The 20470-nt window shown below is 34.4% G+C and overlaps 1 protein-coding gene across 4 annotated transcripts in view; it reads left to right on the plus strand.

The window, feature by feature from the left end:
- The window catches only part of FOXN2 (forkhead box N2), a 76247-nt gene that overhangs the window by 51240 nt on the left and 4537 nt on the right, over nt 1-20470 (plus strand). For 3 of the 4 annotated variants that reach the window (XM_045445974.1, XM_045445975.1, XM_045445976.1), the window contains exons 4-6: nt 1406-1470; nt 9356-9424; nt 12445-16925. In XM_045445974.1, coding sequence (XP_045301930.1) covers nt 1406-1470; nt 9356-9424; nt 12445-12968 — 658 coding nt within the window. In that variant the 3' untranslated portion in view covers nt 12969-16925. Of the gene's footprint in view, nt 1-1405; nt 1471-9355; nt 9425-12444; nt 16926-20470 lie in introns of those variants that run through there. The other variant, XM_045445977.1, reaches the window with a different exon arrangement.

A 20470-nucleotide genomic window follows, 5' to 3' on the forward strand; every position in this document is an offset into this window, starting at 1 on the left:
TCACAAGAATTATTGAGTAGTTTGTCTGTATGAAATGAAACCTAGAAAAGAAGTCATCAGAGTTTATAGCCTTGTTTGAAACTTGGTATCTTCTTTATTAGTTAATGTTGGTGCTTATTTGGAACTTAGTATCTTCTCTTTATTAGTTAATGTTGGTGCTTATGAGGTATACTAGTTAAAAAAATTAATTTGGAAACTAATGGTAAGTTCTGCTTTTGGTCATTTGTGTGTGTTATTTAGCTCTGCTTTTTTTTTAAAGATTAAATGAGAGAATTGACACTTTACCATCAAATATGCACTTTACTGTGCCTTTGATATGTTGCATTTTCATGTTTGTACTTTTTAGCTTTATCATATGTTTAGATGTTAAATAAAAATGATTTGTGGTTTAAAAACATACATAAATGACACCATAAAGATTCTAATTTTTTACTTTAAAACATTATCTTAATATTTTTAGAAACATTTTCTTTTTCATTGTTGGCAAAATGATGATTCCATCTGATACGCCTTTGTGTAGCCCTTTCATGTCATAATTGGTGAGTTGAGGAAGGCAATGAAATAAAGTGTATGTGAAACTGTGAGTAGAAAATAGACTTATAATTTACTTAGCAAAACAGATATTTTTTTTGAGAGAGAGAGGGAGAGAGAGAGAGAGAGAGAGAGAGAGAGAGAGAGAAGCAGGCTACATGCAGAGTCTAATGTAGGGCTCAAACTCATAACAGTGAGATCGTGACCTGAGCCAAAATCAGGAGTTGGACACTTAACCAAGTGAGCCACCCAGGCACCCCAGCAAAACAGATTTTTTTATGCTATCACAAATTCCAAAGAACAGGAATAGTGTGTCCCCAAAATGCTTTAATTTTTGGAATTAAAAAAGCCCAAACTGCTGGTGTTTTTATGAATATAGCAAGATTAGTTTGATATTGATATTTATTAATAAAATCAGGAACCATACAGTTCTATTTACACATTTGTTTTGATAAATGCTTTCATTTCTGTGGTAACACCTATATTAATATCATCAAACTTAAGCATCCAACACAAAACCAAATAGTAACTATTATGTATTATCTATTGTTACAGGCATTTTAAATGCATTATTATTATTTAATCATCACAGCAACCCTGTGTGGCAGGTTTAATTATTCCTATTTTACAGATGAAGAAACTAAGAAATTAATTATTTTGCCTAAGAACATCCAAATAGTTGTGATTTAATCTTGGATCTAATGCTCTTTCTGCTTTGGCAGACTCTTCCTAAACTGAATAGTATTAGCAAAGAAAACAAGGTAAAAATAGTTTGTGTTTTTTATTGTATAAATTAGTTGTGTTTGTGACTAAGTTCTATAAAAAGTGAAATAAAGATTTTTATAAGCATATTTGTCTTATCTCTATTTTTCAGTGGCTCTTTATCACCTCACTTCTTAAGCTCTGTACTCAAGCAGAACCAGGTGCGAACCCTCAAAGGTATGTGAAAGAACATTATTTTAAATCCGAAAAACTCAGGTCAAAAATAAGGATTTTTTTTTTCTAACCATAAAAGTATATTATATGCTTGTTGTAGAAGATTTGGAAAATAAAAACACTTATAAAAAAGAAACTAAAACTTACTCTTTATGCTATAGTCAACATTTTGTTTTAATTACTTTCGTTCTTTGTTTGCCCTTATGTATGAGTAGATATGTATGTATGCATGCACACACATACACACATACTTTTTCTCCAAATGCTAGGCTCATACTGTGTATACTGTTGTATATCTCTTTTTTTCATTTCCTTTTATGTATATTTTTTCTTGAAAATAGGAAAATAGGATAAGCACTGGATGTTGTATGGAAACCAATATGCCAATAAATTTCATATTAAAGGAAGGAAGGAAGGAAGGAAGGAAAGAAAGAAGGAAAGAAAGAAGGAAAGAAAGAAAATACGAAAATACTTTGCAGGGTGCCTGAGTGTCTCCATCAATTAAGTGTCTGACTTTGGATCAGGTCATGATCTCAAGGTCCGTGGGTTTGAATCCCCTGTTGGGCTCTGTGCTGACAGCTCAGAGCCTAGAGCCTGTTTCAGATCCTGTGTCTCCCTCTCTCTCTGCCTCTTCCCTCCTCCCTTTCTCTCTCTCTCTCTCTCTCTCTCTTTCTCTCTCAAAAAATAAGCATTAAAAAAAAAAAAAAAAAAGGAAAATGTTTCTTAGTCATACTATCAGTATTTTCAGGTCTGTCTTAGACTTCAAAAGAGGTGGCCTTTGGCCTTCGGGCCCGTGGCCTTTGCGCCCTATCTGGCCCACCACCTATTTTGGTATAACCTGTGAGTTTATATTTGTAAATAATTGAAAAATAATAAAAATAATATTTCAAGGCATATGAAAATTTGTCACAAGAGCAGAGTTAAATAGTTGCCACAGAGATCTCTGTATTGTATCCTTGGTTTTTCCTCTTTGCTGGCAAAACCTAAATTATTTATTTGATTACCCTTTACAGAAAAAGTTTGCCAACCCCTGGATTAGAATATAGTTCAAAATTTTTCGTTTATAGGTTAAATGGAAAGAACTTTAAGAAGGTAACAAGTTAACTTTCAGAATTTTGTAGATGACTTTTTAAAAGTATATCAAAATTCTGAGGTAGTAGTTTTTTCCTCTACTCATAGTTAATATTATAAATTAGTGATGTATTAACATAAGGTTTTCTAGCATTGTTGCTTTGGGGCCTAGAGACATTTCTATGACATTCAAAAACAGAAATCCTCAGACCAAAAACCCTTCTGTGTATCAGACACATTTTGGCTCTTTGGAACTACACTAAACCAAGCCTAGGAAGCAGTGTGAAGATGGTCTGTAAAAATAAGGAAGGGAAAGAGTGAAAAAGCTCAAGAGAACTCTGCAAGGAAGTTACATGTTTGCTTCAGATAATGTTCTGACTTAACATAAGGCAAGTATCTGTTTTCTCATTCCCTGCATGGACAAATGTGCTTTCTCTTTACACGTAGGCATTGCTAAAACTGCATCTTTTTATTATCTCAATAAGTTCTGACCTTTAGTCTTTCAAGCTCAGTTCATATGCAAATTTTGAGAACATTTTCTTTGTGAATTCTGGGTTTATTTAGAATCTCTTCTTGCTCTTATGCCATCCCATCCTAACTCTGCTTCTTCCTTTGGGGAGCAGACACTTCCACAATTTTCTCTTGCTAGTTTTAGCCAGTTTTTCATAACTGGAGCATAGGCACTTCTCCTTCGTCTAACGACTTATACATATGGTTCATCATCTCTTCAGTGCTGCTAACAGCTTACTTCCCTCCATTTCTATACTGGTGAGTCTTAGGCCTGGTAATAATGGACTTGGTGGGAAGGGTGCTTGGTGTTCTAGGTTGAAACAAATGCAGGTCCGTCCTGGAATAGAATGTACAGTTCTTATGAGTTTTAAGAGGAAAACATAAGACCAAACAAAAACTTGAGAAAATTCATATATAAATCAGGTTGCTTTAGGGTAGTTTGATAGACTGTTGAGGAAATTTGCATTTTTTTCTATCTTGATATCATTTTTAGGGAAAAGTTTGAAAAAGCACAGTGGTAAAGGGACTAAACATTCAACTGTTTATTCTATAAGTAATTGTGGAATTCCCACATGGTGCCAAGCAATGTATGGGTGCTTTGAGATATGCAGAGTTGAAAGAGACCCAGGCCCTGCTCTGAAAAACCATACAGTTTAGTTGAAGAAGGTTGATAAGAATTATGCAGAGTACACTGGGACAAAAAGGAAGTGAGTGGGAAATTAAGCTTAGAGGTAGGTTAGGAAAGGCCTCTTAGAAAACAAAGTGTGGTGCTTGAGCCAGACTTGAAAAGTTGGGGGAATACTTGACCTTGTTGGAGGGTATCTGCTGGGAACCACAGGCTAATGAGTTTGGCTGAAGCCTAGGAGTATAAAAGAGGATTGGATAGCCTTGGTCCAATAGCTGTAGATGTGATCACTTAGCATGGGCAAGGCAAATGAAGAAGTTTAAGCAAGCATTAGCCAAATCAAGGAGAACTTACTTAGAGTAAGGAGTTTGAACTCCTTCCTATAATTATAACATTAGTTAGCACTGAGTTTCTTACTATGATGCTTTGAATGTGTCATCTCATTTAATCCTTCCAACTCTTTGAGGTATTGTTACTTCCTTTTACAAATACAGAGATTGAAGTTTGAAGAGAATAAGTAACTTTCTCAAGGCCACACGACTAGTAAATGGAATACAAAGAACTCAGAAACTTTGATTTCAGAACCTGCACTCCTACCATGTATGAGGTGCCTGAGTTGCTGCTGAAGGGCTTTAAAGAATGAGGCAACATTGTCAGTATTGTGTTTTGTAAAGATCACTTTGGTGTCATTGAGTTCCAGTATTAGAATCCAATATTATATTCATCTATCACTTCACAGAATCATCTTTACTAATAATTATATTATAGCTACCTTTAAAATATGTAAAAGCAACAGAAGAACTTATTTAGGCATAGGAATTTGAGAAACAGTCACTGTCATCCAGAGTAGGTGCAGCAGTTTGTTTAACAAAGTATCTCTTGCTCACCTTTCAATGACTAATTTTATGTGCCATTATTTATGTTTACAGGATTGTATAACGGGGCAGGAGACATAAGAATCTCATACTGAGATCTCAAAACCTTTTTTTCTCAGTATTTTGGTTTGGTGTGGGTTTGGAATAAATTCATCCACTTAAATATTGAGCACACTTATGTACTAGGTACCAAGGATACATTAGTGAACAAAGACAACAAAAATGGAACTCACATTCTAGTTAGTAAGTTTTAGTATTTCTACTTAAGCACTAGTATACTACAAGAAAATACAAACTTTAGGCAGTTAATGATGATATTATGGGCTAAGTGCAAATCTAAGGGCAAATTTAAGGTTGCAAATCAGCATAATTTGTATCTTAATAGAAATGAAAGTAAACCAGTGGCCCAAGCAGCTTAAAGTATCAGCAATTTATCAAAATTGCTCTCCTCTATTAAAGAATCACAAGAGACAACTTCTCTGGATGCTCTTTAAATGTGTATATTAGTTTTGATAGAGGCAATAAGTCCTTATAGTTATTACTGAGCTTGTAAATATTTAAATTCTGCCTCTTTTGTTCTCATAGCATTCCTTAAGCAAATGAATTGAGAATCAGATAACAGAAATGTGTTAGTCTGTTAGAACAGAAATGTATTATAACCCTCACTTCGGGGCATGTTGGTGGCTCAGTCAGTTAAGTGTCCGACTCTTGGTTTCAGCTCAGGTCATGATCTCCTGGTTCATGAGTTTGAGCGCCACGTTGGGCTCTGCACTCGCGGTGTGGAGTCTGCTTGGGATTCTCTCTGTCCCTCTCTCTCAAAAACCCTCACTTTCACATAGCTGAACCTAGTGTCTTTTAATTTTTTTCTGAATGATCGTTCATAATTTCCCAGCATCAAACCTAATGAAATATAAGCCAGGACATACAAATTAACACTTACGATGGAAATTTATTTGAACCAGTTGTTAAATCAGTAGCAGGTTTTGAACTCCAGTCAGAACTATGAAGGAAAAAAGAAATAATAAGACTTTGAACTAAGTTGTTTTTTTTTTTTTAATCACTGTTTGGATAGCTCTCATGACTAATGACAAATGACTTTCAACTAGAAGTTAATTATTTGCTTAATCTAAATAGTGCCAGAAAATATAAACAAAAGACCTTATAGGAGCACCAGATTTTTATTCTTTATGAACTGGACATGTTAGATAACCTAGCTAATAGTATGTTTTTTAAAAACACAGAGCTACCTTTTAAATGGTGTGAAGTATTGTCAGTGAAAAAGTAACATTGTGAAGTGTTTTTAATTGTGACAATAAGTAAGTCTTCAGTTTAATGTTAATAGCAAAACAGATTGGGTACTCCAAATTAAAATTGTAAAGTTTTTGTAAAATTTGTAAAGTGTTTTTGTTGTTTTTGTTCCAAGAATGTACCTTGGACAAATCATTGATAATCAGGTATTCTTGATTACTGAGTGTTTTGGGTCATTTCTCTTGCAGTTAGACTTTTTTTTCCAGAATTAATTGGCAAGGCATTATGGTAAGCACACTTACAAATGTTCTAAACCCAACCAGATACAGATAAAATCCTTTTGCAAAGAAGTTTTTGGTTTCATAAAGTTAATTTCATGTGGGAGAGTTCAAATTAATTTGGCTGTAATTTATACAAGAAATAAATGTATTTAAGGAACACATTTCCTGTCCTACTGTACAGAAATAATACCTAGTTTTGTTATCATTTTTAAATATTTGGAAACTGAGAAAAGAAATGTGGTGTTCATGCAATTTTCTTATGTTGTCAGGATAAGCCTCATCAATTTTCTTTATTTTAGGTATTATATTTCAGAAATATGACTCCTTGAATTCTAATGGAAGTTTACTATGGGAGGTTAAGCTAGAGATACACTAATTTTTTTTGATAAGATTTTACAGGTACTTCATTTATAAGATTATAAATGTCCTGAAATTGTTTCCTCATCATAATGTATTTCAGTGCTAGATTCTCCCTCACCACCACCTCCCCCTTCCCCGCCTCTTTTTAATAAAATTGGAAACGAGATAGACCTTTTTTTTATTAAAAGAAAAATTATTTCATGTAGCAGGAATCTCTCTGTAGGGCTTTTGCATAGTGCCATTCAAGATGTGCCCTGCCCAAGGACATCTGGCTGAGACAGTAAGTGGGGTCTGAAATTCAACCCACACTCCAGTCTTCAAGCTGTGTGCCTTCGTACAGGGAAGCATTCACCTGGAGGCAGAGTTGCTTTTTTCCAGTTCACACAGAGATACAATATGGGCTAGAGTCTGCACTTTTTTTTCTTCAGGGACATGTTAGAATACTGAGCTCTATCAAATTGTAGTCAGGTCTCATTTTAAAAGACGAGAATTGAGAGATCTTTGTTTTGCTATCCTTTTGGCTATGATGTGGGAATTACTGATTAAAATTTTTTTTTACTTAGTGTTTTTTCTGTCTTGAAATACTTCTCCCTCAGATATCTAAATGGCTTCTTTTTCTTTTTTTTAATTTTTTTTTTTCAACGTTTATTTATTTTTGGGACAGAGAGAGACAGAGCATGAACGGGGGAGGGGCAGAGAGAGAGGGAGACACAGAATTGGAAACAGGCTCCAGGCTCTGACCCATCAGCCCAGAGCCTGACGCGGGGCTCGAACTCACGGACCGTGAGATCGTGACCTGGCTGAAGTCGGACGCTTAACCGACTGCGCCACCCAGGCGCCCCAATGGCTTCTTTTTCTCATCTCCCGGAGATCTTTGCTCAACTGTTGCCTCTTGTTGAGACCTTCTCTAACCTCTGTTTTTAAAATTGCAACCACCTTTCTCAACACTCTCTATCTCCCTTTCCTCTTAATTTTTCTCCCTAGTGTTTATTACCTTGTGACATACTGTGTTTTAATTATTCCTTTGTGTTCTGAGAGGTTAGGGATTTTCCTGTTTTGTTTTTTTGCTGTGTTCCCACAACCTGGAATGACGTCTGGCTCATAACAGGGCACTCAACTTATTGAGTGAGTAACAGAATAGAGAATTTCCAGTATCTTCTGTAAATTTCTGCAGAATCCTACTCTAGTCATGGATACTTAGTAAGTATTAAGGATTGATGATAGAGTACAGATTGAAGGCCTGGATTCTAGAAATAGACTATTGAGGTTCAAGTCCCATCTCTATCATTCCTAGAACCCCTCTGTGTCTTTTTCTTTTTTTTTTTTTTTTTTCATTTTTAAGATGGAAATATACTAATAGTGCCCACATTATAAAGTTGTGAGAATTAGATGAGTTACTAATGCCTAGAGCATGCTAATCCCATTGATAACGTTAGTTAGTAATTTGGTGGTAGGTAGTAGCTTAATCTAAAGAAAGGAGGATAAAGAGGTCTTATACTTTATTATTTACACATTTATCAAGGACCTACTATTGTTACAGGCATTGTGGAACATAGAGGGTAAGATGGGTTCCTACCTTAAGCTGGCAGTCTAACTGGGGAGGCGTTCATATAGGGACTTGTGTTTCACAAAGTCACAGTTTATTCAAGGGGAAAGAACTACAGTATTGTGTGCTCCCTTGTAACAACCATCTTCTGATTTACCTAAGTCTGTTTGGTAAAGTCCATAACAATAACCTTTTCTGCCTTCACTAAGTTTATAGTCAGGTTGGGGAGAAGACGAGTCAATACCTTTATGACCTTATTATCTAGAATAACTCTATAATTAGATATTACAAATAAAATGGAAAACTTTGGGTTAACAGAAGTTTTCTGACTTTGAGGTAGAAATGGGAAGTTTCAAATCCAAATCTTATTTTAAACATCCTTTATAATTTAAAATTTCTAAATATTTTCTAACTTTTTCTTCACGTTTAGATTGTATCATTTCACTTTTATTTAATAATAGTTATTCAGAATAATAGATCACCAAGATGGAGAGGAACTTTCAGTAGAAAAGTAGATATGAGAGCATAATGACTTTATCTGGAGTAGACCTGCTGATTTTCTCAACCTTTTAAAGCCTATTTTTCTTATGGAATATCTATAATTATTTTTGCCCTCATATGTATTATACAAATCTATAGTACTTGTAGGCTCATATATAATGATTAAAAACCTTACTAATACTTTTGTGCCAGCAATAATTATTCATTTAGCATTTGTAGATTCACATGATCTAGACTGACCAAGTACATATACTTTTAACTCCTGTAACTAGCATGCAATTAATGCATTACTTCATAACTGCACATATGCACAGGTAAGGATATTTTTTAAATGCTAAAAAGTAATGTCTTGGTGTACATTTTTAGTTAATTACAGTTGACCTTTGAAAATGTGGAGATTAGGGGTGCTGACCCCTGCCTCCTTCCTCTATGCAGTTGAAAATCCATGTATAACTTGATTTCCTAAAAATTTAACTACTAATAGTCTACTGTTGACTGGAAGCCTTACTGATAACATAAACAGTTGATGAACACATATTTTGTGTGTTATGAGTTATTACTGTCTTATAGTAAAGTAAGCTAGAGGAAAGAAAAAGTTATTAAAATCATAAAGAATTTTATGATCTCTAGTACCTTGCAGTTTTCCTTCATTCAATACTGTTCATAAAACTGTTCATAATTTTAAGTGAACAAAAACAAATTGCAAAATAATGTGTCTCATTTTGTTTAATGTGTATGTGTATGTGTATGTGTGTGTGTATTTAAGCAAAAGAATATGCACCACATCTGAATTTTGGTTACCTTTGCAAATACTTAAAATAGCTTATCTTTTATAAAGAACATTAATAATGTTACTGGTTTCCTTTTTCAGAATCTGATATTGATGCTGCCACTGCAATGATGCTTTTAAATACTTCTATAGAACAAGGAATTTTAGAATGTAAGCAATCCTGTTTTTCTTCTTAAAATACATTTTTGTGAGTGCTTTTTCAAATGTAATTTAGAATGCGAAGTATTTAAATGTCATAGCCAAAATTGTTTTTTTCCAACTAAATTATGTTTTCATCTGAATTACTTTCTGTCTTATCATATTTTAATTAATTTATGTGAGCAAATTATGAGATTGAGTTTAATATTGTGATCTTTTTTACATGGACCAAGAAATGAAGAAATTAACAGCATGTATAAAAATTAAACTTGAGGATTTAAAAGTAAAAATGAAAGCCATAGATAAGAAAATATAGGAAGGTATGTTTATAACCTAGAAATAGGAAAACCCTTGAGATACAAGTGCAAAATCCATAAAAGAAAATGTGAGTAAATTTAACTAAATGTCAAAATTTTGAATGGGGCTCCTGGGTGGCTCAGTCGGTTAAGCAGCCAACTTTGGCTCAGGTCATGATCTCGCGGTCCATGAGTTTGAGCCCCACGTCAGGCTCTGTGCTGACAGCTCGGAGCCTGGAGCCTGCTTTGCATTCTGTGACTCCCTTTCTAGCCCTCCCCCGTTTGTGCTCTGTCTCTCTGTGTCTTTCAAAAATGAATACATGTTAAAAAAAAAAAATTTAAGGGCGCCTGGGTGGCTCAGTCGGTTAAGCGGCCGACTTCGGCTCAGGTCATGATCTCGTGGTCTGTGAGTTCGAGCCCCGCGTCGGGCTCTGTGCTGACAGCTCAGAGCCTGGAGCCTGTTTCAGATTCTGTGTCTCCCTCCCTCTGACCCTCCCCTGTTCATGCTCTGTCTCTCCCTGTCTCAAAAATAAGTAAAACGTTAAAAATAAAAAAATAAATAAATAAATAAAATTTTTTTTTAAAAAATTGAAGTTCTGACAACAAAAGATAGCTGTAAGAAAAGTCACCCAAGCAAAACACTGAGAGAACATTTTTTTTTTACTATGTATATAACAAAGGGTTAATATTGAGTATATGTATATAAAAGGATTCTACAAGTAAGAAGTAAAAAGCCCAACAGAAAAGCCAAGAAAATAATATGAATTAGGTAAGTCTCAAAGAAGGAAATAAAGTAGACAATACACATTTGAAAAGATAAACAACTTGTCTAAAAGTCAGGGAAATGCAAAATGCAACAATATTGGTATACTACTTTCTTGTCCATGATAATATCAGGTGTTAATTGTAGGAACTGAATATTGTCACACACTGTAGGATGTAAATTCGTAAAACCATTTTAGAGGACAGTTTGAAAATACCAATCACAAATGCCAATCAAAACCACAGTGAGATCTCATACCAGAATGTCTAGTACCAAAAAGATAAGAACTAACAAGTATTGATGAGAATGTAGAGAAAAGGGAACCTACTGTTGGTGGGAATGCAAATTGGTACAGCCACTATGGAAAACGGTATGGAGGTTCCTCAAAGACCTAAAAATAGGGGTGCCTAGGTGGCCCAGTTGGCTGAGCGTTCCACTCTTGATTTCAGCTAAGGTCATGATCATGCAGTTCCTGATAATGAGCCCTGCGTCGGACTCTGTGCTGTGTAGAGCCTGCCTTGGATTCTCTCTCTCTGTCCCTTCCCTGGTCTCTCTTGGTCTCTCAAAATAAATAAATAAACACTAAAAAAAACCAAAAAACTAAAACCATACTATCCAGTAATTCCACTTCTGGGTGTTTACCCAAAGAAAACAAAAATGCTAATTCTAAAAGATACATGCATCCCTGTGTTTATTGTAGCATTATTTTCATAGCCAAAATAAGGAAGCAACTTGTGTCCCTCGATACAAGAATGGATAAAGATGTGATAGATATATACAATGAAATGTTACCCACCTATAAAAAAGAATGAAATCTTGCCATTCTTGACAACCTAAAGGAACCTAGAGGGCTTTATGTTAAGTGAAATAAGCCAGACAGAAAGACAGATTCCATATGATTTCACTTATATGTGGAATCTAAAAAACAAACAAATGAACAAACAAAAAACAAACACACTTATAAATACAGAGAACAAACCGGTGATTGCCAGAGAGAAGGAGGGTGGGGGGATGGATGAAATTAATTGAGGGAGTTAAGAAGTTTCAAATTTCCAGTTATAAAATAAATAAGAGGGGAGTGAAAAGTACAGCATAGAGAATATAGTCAATAATGTATTAACTTTCTATAGGTGACTACACTTGCAGTGAGCATTACAGAATGTATAGAATTGTCAAATCACTATGTTGTACTCCTAAAACTAATATTGTGTGTCAACTATAATACTTCAATTAAAAAAATACTAATAATAACTTGAAATGTGTGTATTCTCTTACTTAACAGTTCTGTTTCTTAGTATCCTAGAAAAATATTTGCATATGTGTAAGAAAAAGCATCAGAAGGATTTTCATTGTAGTTCTTCATAGGGGTGAAAAATTGGGAAAACCTAAATATCAATAAGGAAATGGTTAGCTAAACAGTGTGATACATTCTTATTGAGGCATTCTGTACAAGCAGCTCAAAATAATTATATTTTTGATGGAAAGGTCAAGACATTTCATTAAGTGATTTTAAAATGTTTCAAATTAGGGGCACCTGGGTGGCTCAGTCAGTTAAACATCTGACTTCATCTCAGGTCATGATCTCCCAGTTCATGAGTTCGAGCCCCACATTGGGCTCTGTGCTGACAGCTCAGAGCCTGGAGCCTGCTTCTGAATCTGCATCTCTCTCTCTCTCTCTCTCTGTGTGTGTGTGTGTGTGTGTGTGTGTGTGCTCCCTACCCCGCTCATGCTCTTGCTCTCGCTCTACCTCTTAAAAATAAATAAACATTAAAAAATTGTATAAAATAAATGTTTCAACTTAATACCTACAGGATGATATGGTCTGCATAAAAAAAGAAACAAGCAAACAAAAACCTATAAAACATTACTAACTTAAAGCACTTACTATTCAGGAATGATACAGTAGTTTAAATGGCCTGTTCTTGGAATCAAATGCATTTGACCTATATCGGTAGATGTTTTCTTTACAACAGGTGAGAAGCCTCTTCCTCTTAAAACAGCAATGCAAAAAAAGAGGAGTTACAGCAGTGCATTCGGTCATCCCAGTACTATGCGACTGCAAGAGAGTCATTCTTTAGCCACGAGCATTGATCCAAAAGAAGACCACAATTACAGTGCAAGTAGCATGGCAGCACAGCGCTGTGCATCCAGGTCTAGCGTGTCTTCTCTGTCCTCTGTGGATGAGTCATATGAATTTATCCCAAAGAGTAACCATGTGGGAAGTGATGGCAGTGAAGGATTTCACAGTGAAGAAGATACAGATGTTGATTATGAAGATGATCCTCTTGGAGACAGTGGCTATGCATCACAGGCTTGTGCTGATACCTCTGATAAAGGGCAGCCAGGCAAAAAGATGCGTAAACAGTTATGTCAAGAAATTGATGAGGAGCTCAAAGAGGCAGCTGGATCTCTGCTCCACCTTGCTGGAATTCGTACCTGTCTGGGTTCCCTAATAAGTACTGCAAAGACACAAAATCAAAAGCAGCGGAGAAAATAGAAATACTTATTAGTGTGAAATTATTTTAAAGTGTGGCAATACTCATCTACTTAATTCTTTATAAGGGATATCAAAGCCATAATGGACTTCTTTTGTTTGAGGGTTGGGAGGGGTGCTAATTGTTGATTTCAAAATGTTTGTTTTAATTTCTATTAAATAATTGCTGTTAGGAACATGCCCAATCATAGATACGATGCCAAGTCCTAAAAGATAATTTTTGTGATAAGTGTCTCCAAGATTTGGAAATTTTTGTATAAGAAAATCCACAACCTCTGTCTTAAAACTTGAAGGAAAAATCTTTTATTTTGTTAATATGTTAAAGTGGAAGAATTGGCAACTCTGTGGCTTTTTTTCATTTTCTTTTCCAATCTGTAATTAACTGTAGTTGCTGATCCAGCTAAAATTTTTGCTGATGTCTTTCTCATGTACTTCTCTCTGGACACAAGCAGTCCAGTAGAATGAGATTTGGATTTTTTTTTTTTTTTGTCTTAATTTTGGTTTTTAATTACTTTTTGTTGAAGCATGGACAAAGTTGAGTATAAATTGGAAAAGGTCCTAGATGTCTAGAAAGTTCCTTTTGTTTACATAGGCAGAAAGTACAGCAAAGAGTTCTGAGATTTAGAAAAGGCAGGTTTGTGGCATAATTTCATCTAAGAACACTCCAATTCCTATTACAGTGTTATCTTTGATTTATTTTTTTTACTTCTCAAATATTGCATAACATTTATTGGGGCCTTTTGTTTGTTCCCAAAGTGCTTTGTAACCATTGTTTGAATTTTAGCCACTAGCTATGTTTGTTGAGTAGAAACAATCCAATGAGAGGATATAGCCATAAAGTGTGTTATGGAGTTAACACTCATTTTGACACACTTTTTGCAATAAGAGTATCTTTTATTTGCTTGTTAAGTGGAGTGCATTCTGAGAATTTTGTAGTAGGAATGGAGTGTAATCTAATATAAACATTTTGAATAGTTACTACATATGTCGTCATAAATAAAGGTAGTAGATCCTTTAGGAAAAAACTTCTCTCCAGGGTTTGTATGAATTAAATTTGTATGTATTCGTAATTGAAATTGAAAGGATTTAACAAAACTGTAGAGACAGTGTACATTCAGGGGTTTTAAAATTTATACAAAATTAATCTTATACAGTACATCTTTTGGGGGAGACCGTATAATACATATTATGTGCCATTTATTCCATGCTAAAAGATTTTATATTGCTGTTCCAAATGTGCATTGACTAAGGCATTTTAAGTATTTGATCAAATCTGCTTCTACAAGACATTTTTTTCATATCATTTTTATAGTTTATATATTATTTAGAAAGAACACAAGATACTAATAAAACTAAACTTTATTATATATATTTTTTTACAGTGGTGGAAGCAACTTTCCAAAAGTTCAATTTATCTCATGATACATACATTCTGTTTTATAACAATGACCTTGTTTTCACTTTCTGATAATTACATATACATGTACGTACACACACACACACATACATACATACGTACACGCATAGGCTCATGATTTGGGATGGTTACTTTCAGCTATTTCTATGACTAAAGCATTTTCTTGGACTTTGTGTGTGTGTGTGTGTGTGTGTGTGTGTGTGTGTTTTAAGAGACAAATATTTTTATTTTGACTTGTAAGTTTTATTTGGGCAAAACTGTCAAATGAGAAGCCTAATGAAAACATCTTTTTCAGTTGGCAAAACTTTAAGCCAGGGATAACAACATTACTATTATCTGTCCTGTTTCCATGTTAATTGTAATTGAACCTGGATAGCCACATTAATAGAATTGGTGCTGTTGAAATGTAGTAATTTTTTAATTTGTTGATAACAAAAAATAGTCCTCAAGTATGCAGGATGAGATATTTGCAGTTTTTGTTCTTCATATATGTCACATCTACAGAAAATGGCTAATTCAAGTTACCACCTTTTACTGTAGACAATATAACACACAAAAAATGCTTTACACAGTATAAATAGTACACAGATTATCAATATAATTCTAACAATATCTTGAAACTGTTCTGCATAGACCTTAGTAACAGTGTTTCAGTGATCTGGTTCCAGTTTATTGTGTCCTACTGAAATTCTGTACCACAGATAATCTCTCTGGTTCCTGTCCATTTGTAATTACTCTTCGAAAGCAGAGGAAAATGATCTAAGGAGGGGGAGAGTTGAGTTGTCCCTGCTTTAAGAGGGATCTTCAGAATTATTTTGGTTTAATATAAGTAACAGTAATACTTTAAACTTGATTTTCTCTCCCTCTTCATGTGCTCTTCCTGCAAATTTAAAAGTTAAATTTAACTTCACTAGCAAGGACAATAAACACTTTTGTACTACAAGTGAATAGGAAGAAGTCACACAATATTTTACACTTAATTCTTAAACAGAATTCATTGCATCACTCCATTTGCTGATTTACCAAGACAGTTATTTTAAAGAGAAAGTACCTTTTTAATTATGGTTCTCCCATTATTACTTTCATAGGTATTATGATCCCATTCCTCAGATGTGTTGAGATAAAAACATGGCTAATCACCACCCAATTAAAGAAAGTAATTTCCAGTCCTATGTACTAGAAATTATATTTCTAATATATTCATAAGAAATTTTACTGTAATAGCAAAAATTTGGCAATTTCAGAGAGGTTATATATATTCCAGCATACTTTAAGACTGTGAATTAAGCTAACATAATTTGCCTTATATTGATATAAATTGTTACAACCAATTCCCATTTATAATAGATTTCTAGTAAAAGTTTTGACTCAGCACAATTAATCTTTATCCTTCACATCCCAAATAGAATCAGTGTTTCTTGAATATAGATTTTTGAAATTTGTTTGTGCAATATATTATTAAATTCATTAATATTTTATTTTACCTTTCAGATTCAGAGAAAGAAAACATGACTTGTATTCATGGAAAGAATTATTGGTGGATCATCTCCTTGTTCCACCTTTGAGCCTTTCCTTTCCTCCCTATAGCCAGCATGACTTCTCTTAACTTAGATCCCCTTGTATATAATAAGGTTTAGAATATAAATTTTTTTCTGCTACTTTCTGAGGCATTATGTAAAGGGTTCATAGGAGGCGGTCAGTTAAATATATGTTAGGACGAATTCAAAGCTAGAGAAAGTGTTAAGGAGGGAATGTGTGTGTCTTGGTAGATCAGGAGGCCTTTCCCAGCAATTTAAGCAACAGATGTGAATACTTCACAAAGCTGTAAAGACTTTTGTCTTAAATACTACAGTAAGTTAACAACCTTTTGTGAAGACTATAGCATTTAATTCAGAAACTTTGAGGCTTTCTGGTTTACATATACTTTATAGTTTATTTTGTTGTTGTTAGTTCAAAATGTGTAAGCTTTGATTTAAACAAAGTTTACTTCACTATGTTAATGATGTACTCAAAATATTTATTGAAAGACAAATTTAGAGTATTTTAATGTTCTACCTGCCATCTTTTTCTTAAAGCACATTTTTTTTGCATTTAACTGCCAGTGCCATTATCAAATTTGTTTTTAAAATTGTTGTACATTTCTTATTAAACTAAGTGCTTAATTTTAAAGTATTATGTTGCCATCCTATAGTGTATAAAAATGTATAATTGCCAATTCAGTGTAACTATTATTTATTTTTCAATGAAAGTATAAGAATGCTTTCTCATTCAAGAAATTTGAGTTATTGAACTGATTTCCTTATCCTCTTTTCTAATGTAGCATAAAAATTGCCCTGAGTTTGAGTTATAACTGCCAGTAGATGACCAGTCACAAATGAACCACTTCTCAGTTGCCAGTCTTTGCTCATATTAAAAGCAACTTAACAGATGTTTAGTTTTTGTATCTAATCTCTGATTATTAAAATGTTTATAAAGTTTATTTTTACCAAAGAGATGCAATTCATTATGATAAAGTATTGCAGAATAAACCTTGTTTTATAACATTTTTGCTTTCTCTGTTCTTTAGGGGTGGGTAGTGTAGTTGTAAGTGGTCATACTTCTGCATACACACACCCTTTCCATTTTGGTGTTATAAAGTTGAAGGTCATACAAATGAAAAATAAAATTTCAAATTCAGAATTTTTAAGTCTTTTTTTTTTTTTCTAGTGTTTACAGGCCATCTTAATCATTTTGAAAGCTAAAATAGTGTTAATTAAATTATTCCCTCCCTGGGGTGCCTGGGTGGCTCAGTCGGTTTAGGTTAAGCACCTGACACTTGATTTCAGCTCAGATCGTGATCTCAAGGTTTGTGAGATAGAGCCCTTAGCTCAGACCCTGCTTTGGATTCTCTCTCTACCCCTCCCCCACTCTGGCACATACACATACTCTCTCAAAAATAAATAAACTTAAAAAAAATTATTCACTTCCTGAAATTGAACTTCTTTTCCTGTACATATGCATATGTATGAGATAGTTTGAAAAATAGGAAAAATTGAGTAGAATGTGAAATTATTAAGATTATTTCTAAATCCAGTAGTGTTATGGAGTGCCTGGGTGGCTCATTCAGTTAAGCATCCGACTTCGGCTCAGATCACGATCTCACAGTTCGTGAGGTCAAGCCCTGCATCAGGCTCTCTGCTGTCTGCTCTGTCTCCCTGTCTTAGCCACTTCCCCACTCTCTCTCTCTCAAAACTAAATAAAACATTAAAAAATATATAAATACAGTAGTATTACTTCAACAATACCCAGTAATGCCATGTGTTTAAAAATTGGGCATCCATTATAAAATGAAGCAATCTACAACCAACATCTTAATTTTAATCTCCCTAACCCCTGCTTCCCTTTGAAGTTCTGTGCTAGTAATTTAAATGGTATTATCTATGTAGAGTTTTTTATTTAAAATGAGTTGAGACAGCCATATTGATTTTAAACTACCATGATCTCTAAGCCCTCTCTCCTTTCAAAGCATCTCTGATACACAAAATCACTTACAAAGCATAGCCATTTGGGAGCCAAGTATTTGTTCCCTAAGACCTTTATTCTCACTGTTGCATTAATCTTTGAGCTCATAGTAGTTCTGAAGGGGGAAGAAATATTTACACACCATTTTTAGAAAAATAACTTCCTAAAATATGGGTTAAAACACATTTAGTCTTTTCCTCAAGAACTTCGGGACATACTAATTTTTTAATTGGAAATAGAGGTTGCAAAAGTTGTGCAAAAACTTAGATGTGAAACTGTTGAAAATCTTTAAGAATGAAAATAATTATTAATCTTAGTAATAGCGTTATTCATGAATTTTTTAAAGTATATTTATTTTGAGAAAGAGTGCACATGTATGCACAGGTGAGTGGGGGAAGGGCAGAGAGAGATAGAGCGAATCCCAAGCAGGCTCCTCCCTGTCAGCCTCTTAGAGCCCAGCATGAGGCTTGATCTCACAAATTGATCATGATCTGAGCCAAAATCAAAAGTTGGGCTCTTAACCAACTGAGCTACCCAGGTGTACCTGCTTCATGAAATTTTAAATAGACGACTGTTTAGAAGCTGTCACCTGAAAATTAAAATAGCCATGTGCTGCACAGAGAATGTAACACTTGTGTTTAAGAATAGTTTGTGTTCCAAAAGTTTGTTTACAAATATATTCTTGGAAAAGTAGAGGTGTTTTTAAGTGAACTGCAGGCAAGTTATGAAGGCTTATTTACTTCATAATGTAATGGATAAACAACAATCCCTTCTTAACAAAGTGATTCTTACACAAAATGTTTGTGTAAGTGGATTTACTTCCATTATAGATATTCCACAACCTTGAGATTTAGGCTCAAGTAAATACTTATAAATCAATCTAGTGGAGAAATTTTAATAAAAATGGAAACTAGGAATTGGACAGAAAGGAGATATTGTAGAGAATATTAACTTAAGGAAGATGTTAGAACCCAAAGCAAAATTGTTGCCTAATGGTTGAGAATTCTTAAGTAGAGACTGCAGCCAGCATAAAGTACTCTGCTCTGCAGTTTAGCTAAATGTATATGATAATCTTGTACATCAGGAAAGGAACTGAAAAAAAAAAAAACTCCACTTAGATTTATCAGTGCATTAATCCTGAGCACTGAGCTTTAAGTGTTGGATATACAATACGCACTAAGAAAGAAAAATAGATAATCCCTCTCAAAAATGTGAATGCAATTGTGAATTGAGATAATTGCCATGAAAGAAAAGGCTAGGGGGCTATGAAAACATAATATTTAATCTGGTGTTTTAGGGGAGGCTACTCTGAAGAACGTGATTTAAGCTGAGATCTGAAAGAAACAGATATTGGGACTGAAAGCATAGCATATTGTTCTCGGCAAGGGCAACAGCAGTCACAAATCCCTGTGATAGAAAACATGAAATTTTGGGTGAACTAAAAGGCTTGTGTGGCTACAAAGCAAAACAGTTGGTGCCAGGTCTTGCAAAGCCATGTATGTCAAGGATTTGGGCTTTTAACAATTGTAGGTAAGGGGTGCCTGGGTGGCTCAGTCAGCTCAGGTCATTAACTCAGGGGGTTCGTGAGTTTGAGTCCAGCATCCAGCTCACCGCTGTCAGCGCAGAGCCCTCTTTGGATCCTCTGCCTCCCTCTCTCCACCCCTGCCCCACTCATGCGCGCGCACTCTCTTTCTCTCTCTGTCTCTCATTCTCTTTTTCTCAAAAATAAGTAAACATTAAAAAAAAAAAAAAAAAAAAGACCTACGGGAAGTCATTAAGGGTGTAGACCCTTTAAGAAATTACCCTGATACTTTGACTTGCAGCCATAATTGAGATACAGGTGCAGACTTAAGCTCTTCTGTAAGCAACTAGAAAACTGGACAAAATACATGAAACATTTTTTGACAAGACCAGTAAGAGTGATACGTCTCTAGCCAGATTAACTAATGGGAAAAAAGGAGGACCCAAATCAGCAAAATCAGAAATGAAATGAGACATAAGGACAGATCCTATAGATAATAACAAAACAAAAACAAGAACATCTAAGAACTTTATGCCAGTAAATTCGCCAATTGAGATGAAATTTAAAAACTTAAATCAAGAAGTAGAAATCTGAATAACTTTGTGCCTATTTGTAATTGAATTAATAACTATTAGTAATTAAAGCCTTACAACAAGATGCAATTCCAAAAGCACAACCTGTGAAAGAGAACAACTGGTAAGTTGGACTAGGCTGAAATTAAAAATTTATGCTCTGTGAAGGTTACTGTTAGGAGAATGGAAAGACAAGTCACAGCCTGGGAGAAAATATTTGCAAAACATATAAAGAACTGATGTCAAAAATACATACCAAAAAAAACCTCTTAAAAATCAGTAATAAGAAAAAACCAATTTAAAAATGAGCAAAATATCCAGACACTTTATCAAAGAAGATAAACAGATGGCATATAAGCATATGCAAAGACTCTCAACATCATGTCATTAGGGAAACGGAAATTAGGACATTAAGATACCACTGCACACCTATGAAGATGGCTAAAATCCAAAACACTGGCACCACCAAATGCTGGCAAGAATGTGGAGCAAG

This window comes from Leopardus geoffroyi, chromosome A3, assembly GCF_018350155.1.
Source record: "Leopardus geoffroyi isolate Oge1 chromosome A3, O.geoffroyi_Oge1_pat1.0, whole genome shotgun sequence".
Lineage (NCBI taxonomy): Eukaryota > Metazoa > Chordata > Mammalia > Carnivora > Felidae > Leopardus > Leopardus geoffroyi.